We start from the raw sequence: 4,415 nt of genomic DNA, 5'->3' as shown, positions 1-4,415 counted from the left end.
ATTAATTCATTCCCGTGTCCGGTTAAATGAATGATTATTCGTACATATAAATACCCCGCCCATCGTGTCCGATCGAGTGTATATGGTTATTTATGGGTACGTCCAATTGTAAATCTTTACATTAAAATTAACAAACTATCATTTAGTTAAACAAATATAAAGACCATTAATAGCCCATAGTCTAATTTCCACAAGTGTCGTTCTTTTGTCCAAACCCCAATTATGGTACAAAGCCCAATTACCCAATTTTAGTAATTAGCCCAACATCATGATTACTTTGGTATTAAATAAGCATAATAATAACTTAGCTACGAGACATTAAATTAAAAAGGTTGAACATAACTTACAATGATTAAAAATAGCGTAGCGTTACACGGACATAATTTCGACTTACACCCTTACAACATTCGCTAACATACCCTTATTATTAGGATTTAAAATTAAAATTAAAATTAAAATTAAAATATATATATATATTACGTATATAGATAGAGAGATTGATAGAATTAGGATATATTTTACGATCAAAATGCGTTGCCTTTTATAAGAATTTTCGTCCAGGGAAGCTCCGCAACTCGCGGCATTTTTCTTCTTCAAACTCCGCGAGTCGCGGAGTTTGTTTTTACAGCTCACTCTAATTTGGATCCTAGTCTGCCGACGGTTTATTATATAAATATAATATACATATATAATTTATATAATTAATTATATATTATATTATATTTATATACATAGTTAACTTGTAATTTTTAGTCTGCGGCGTCGAGCGTTGAGAGTTGACTCTGGTCCCGGTTCTGGATTTTCGAACGTCCTTGCGTACAATTTAATATCTTGTACTTTGCGTTTTGAATCTTGTACTCTTGTAATTTTGAGACGTTTCTTATCAATAATTGAAACCTCTTTGATTGTATTTTGTACTTTTGAGCTTTTTGGTCGTTTGCGTCTTCAATTCATCGAATCTGTCTTTTGTCTTCACCTTTTATTATTTAAACGAATATCACTTGTAAATAGAACAATTGCAACTAAAAGCTTGTCTTTCTTGAGGGATAATGCTATGAAATATATGTTCGTTTTTAGCATTATCAAATATTCCCACACTTGAGCGTTGCTTGTCCTCAAGCAATATAGTCTTGAAATACTAGAATCACTTCTTTAATCGAATCACTTTTTTTTTATTCACACACTTTATACATCAGTGATTTTGATACAGTGGTATAAACAATGATAGTAAGAATGTGGTTTACAGTCCCACATGACTATAAAATTTAGATCCATTAAGGAAATTGGATCTCTATGAAAACATTTGATCATTTGAAAATTCAATCTAGTTTTTACCCTAGATAAGTTTTCCGGAATAACCCTTCACCGGTGTTTGCAAATTCTTTTTGTGGGTTTGGTGGGTTTCAGATTTGAAAACTTTGGCTCAAAACTTGTGGTTTTGTGTCACCCACTTGCTAACCTTGTATTAGGAAAGCAACACGTCCAGTATACTTGCTCCGAATATTACCTTTCGGTAAACTACCTTCCAGTTGTAAAGGAAAGCGTTGAACAAGCAACTATTAAGGCAATGTCCCCTGACATGCTTTTAATTATGGTCTATAACGTGTCGGATGCAATTACTATCCTTGGTAGGAGCAATAGTAAAGCTCACCCTTATAATTTTTCGGTCTGGCACAAGGTCCTGTCTTTGACCATGTTATGCAACCACCGTTCTTACGGTTGACACCCGAATTGGTTCAGGTGACCTAATGAATTCCAGGTGAATTCCTAGGATTTTACGTTCAATGGTAATGAACGCATTGAAAATAGTTTTTCAGAAAACAAATCGGTTTTAATTTGATCAAAATATTTTCTCGTTCAAGCTCGAGTTTAGATATCATTGAATTCCATGAGTTTGAATTCTCAATCTTTAAGGTCAATCTCTAGGATTGAGTAATATCAGTCTTAAAAGCTGATTTTTGATCTTTAGGGAGATTATCCTTTCTGGGGGTCTGATTCATTAGTCTTATCCAGCTAATTTACACGGCGTCCTCCCCATTTTACGAGACAGATCCTCTCATGGTTAGGATAAGTCTGACCACTTGGCAACCCTGTTTTATGCTGAGGTCCGTGGATTTCCTGCTAATTTTAGTGATGACTTTTCTAGATTTTTCGTCAACCTACAGCTGGTCTGGACGACAACTTCATGACCTAAATCAAGAAGCGCGTTTCTTTTTCGGAAGACTTTACTTCCTTTTAATGATGGAATTGATTCATCGTGTAGATCCATCTTTCTTTCAAAAGTATTACCATAAACCGGGTAAAACTGATTATTTTCGTCCAAAACAAAAGTATTTTCAATTATTTGTACAAAAATATGTGATATATGTTTTAAAATAACTTGGTAAATTTTCCCACACTTGGCTTTTATTTTCCTTTTTGTTCTCCTCAATTCCATTTTAAATGAATTCTAACATTTTAGTTTGTTTGTCAATTTATGTCCTTTCCGAGGTAACAATAATTTCGGTGTTAACACCTAGTTTTATCGTTCATAAATATGTATAAACATGATTTTGAGTTCATTTAATTGAAAATTTTGCAAAATTTTACTAGAATTGGGTAGTCAGTATATAAGACTAGGGATGTTCTTTGTTATCAGAGAGCACTAGATTCTAATACAACTACTGCGTTACTAGTATTTTTAATGGTAACCAAGTGTATAAATAAAAATTTTTAAAATCTGAAAGAATTTAACCCCTTCCCACACTTAAGATCTTGCAATGCCCTCATTTGCAAGAAATCAGTAACAATTTAAATTATTGTCTACCGATGTGTATTTGTTATATCAGTTTCATCTAAATTTCAAAATGCATACAGCGGTTAAGAAACTAACTCTTCTGATAGCAGTTATGGATTTTCAAATAAACCCATCGCACATACTATCAACCATATTTCAATTTGAAGATTCATGCAGTATATATTCGACTACCGAAATTCAATTTCATATTTGCCGAGTATTATTATCAGTTTTAATTGATAACAAATGTCTAATATACAAGATGAATTGGACCAATTGTGTATTGAAGAAGTTCAGAAAACTGGAGATGGAGAACCAAATCAAGCAGCCGTTTTTGACTCACTTGAACTGGAACCCATTAATGTTGTTGATGAAATCTCGAGCCCTAATACAATCGAAGGTAATACATTTACATACATATTTTGAAATTGTTATACGATTTTGAATTTTTTGTGTATTAGTCTCACCTTTTTAATTTTGATCATTAGTTGATTGTATAACCTAATATAATAAGATTAGTGTTTATACATTTGTGAACCAACAAATCTATTTCAAGTGTTGACTTTGTTCATGTGATAAAACAAATTCTAATAGGTGCATCTATTTCAAGTGTTCATTTCTACACACCTAATGGGAGCAGATACTTCATACCTGAAGTTCAAACAACATACAAACCGGTTGTAGGAACTATGTTTAATTCAGTTGAGGAAGCATTAGTGTTGTATCAGGGTTATGCCAAAAAAGCAGGTTTCTCTGTAAGAAAATACACGGCTAAACGTAAAGCAAATGGGGATTTATCTCATAGGTTATTTGTTTGCAACAGACAAGGTAAACCGTATACGAAAACAGGTGTTGATTCATTACAACCGGCTGTACTGGTGGACAAAAGTCAAGAACAGAATGAAAATGTTGAAGGGACGAGTGCGCAGAATATAAAAAAGAAGCCACAACGTCGTCGACGAAACTCGAACATAAAAGTAACAGACTCTTATTGTGTGTTAGTTTGTTATTTTCCCGTGACATTTAATTTACTCTTAGTGTCTGTTTAATTTAATTTTTTTTTGCTTAATAATTTCAAGTAACTGTTCTTTACAGATTTGTATAATATAATTTGCGTCTAGGGTGTATTCATAATTTTGATGTAAGTTGCTAAGATGTTTTTTTTTTCTTTGCTTTGTTCAGTAAGTGCATCTTGTTATTTGCTGTTATTTTGTTTGTAACTCAATTCGTTATAGTGATATCAGGTTATTTCGCCAATCTCAATACCCGTTGTGCTTAGGTCTTTGGTCTGTGGATGTTAGTTTAATAAATGTTTAGTACCATCTGTTTTTGTGGGTTTCACTCATTTGCCTTCAAATTCAAAGTTGGTCATTTTATAGTGTTATACAATGTGTTTATTCCTGGTGGGATGGGGTGCATAATAACAAATGGTTAATTAGGTGGTATTTGCTGTCCCTACTAGACTTCAATTATGTTAAATCGAAGATTCCTTTTATGGTCTATGGAGTTTTGATCCACGATAACAAGTGGTATTCAATATGGCATTATTATCATGGTGGCAATCAGACTATCTTTTTTTTTTTTTTTTTTTTTGGTTTTTTTTTTCTTTTTTTCTTTTTTAAGGTGATACAAAATATAT

General features: G+C 32.6%; 1 protein-coding gene across 1 annotated transcript; it reads left to right on the top strand.

Moving 5' to 3' along the window:
• Positions 1-3,022: 3,022 nt before the first annotated feature.
• On the top strand, positions 3,023-3,896 carry LOC139875202 (uncharacterized). Its single transcript, XM_071862547.1, has 2 exons — positions 3,023-3,176; positions 3,371-3,896. The coding sequence occupies exons 1-2, from the start codon at positions 3,023-3,025 to the stop codon at positions 3,823-3,825; spliced, it is 609 nt and encodes a 202-aa protein (XP_071718648.1). The 3' UTR covers positions 3,826-3,896.
• The last annotated feature ends 519 nt before the right edge of the window (positions 3,897-4,415 follow it).

The sequence above is a fragment of the Rutidosis leptorrhynchoides genome, chromosome 11 (assembly GCF_046630445.1).
Source record: "Rutidosis leptorrhynchoides isolate AG116_Rl617_1_P2 chromosome 11, CSIRO_AGI_Rlap_v1, whole genome shotgun sequence".
NCBI lineage: Eukaryota > Viridiplantae > Streptophyta > Magnoliopsida > Asterales > Asteraceae > Rutidosis > Rutidosis leptorrhynchoides.
The sequence above is the reverse complement of the archived record's forward strand: the minus strand, read 5'-3'. Positions and strand labels throughout refer to the sequence as shown.

What these genes read in the sequence shown, in the direction of transcription:
- LOC139875202 (XM_071862547.1), top strand. Translation starts at nt 3,023, where the DNA reads ATGTCTAATATACAAGATGAATTGGACCAATTGTGTATTGAAGAAGTT. An exon ending in GAGCCCTAATACAATCGAAG is followed by an intron (nt 3,177 to 3,370) that starts GTAATACATTTA and finishes AAATTCTAATAG; the next exon opens with GTGCATCTATTTCAAGTGTT.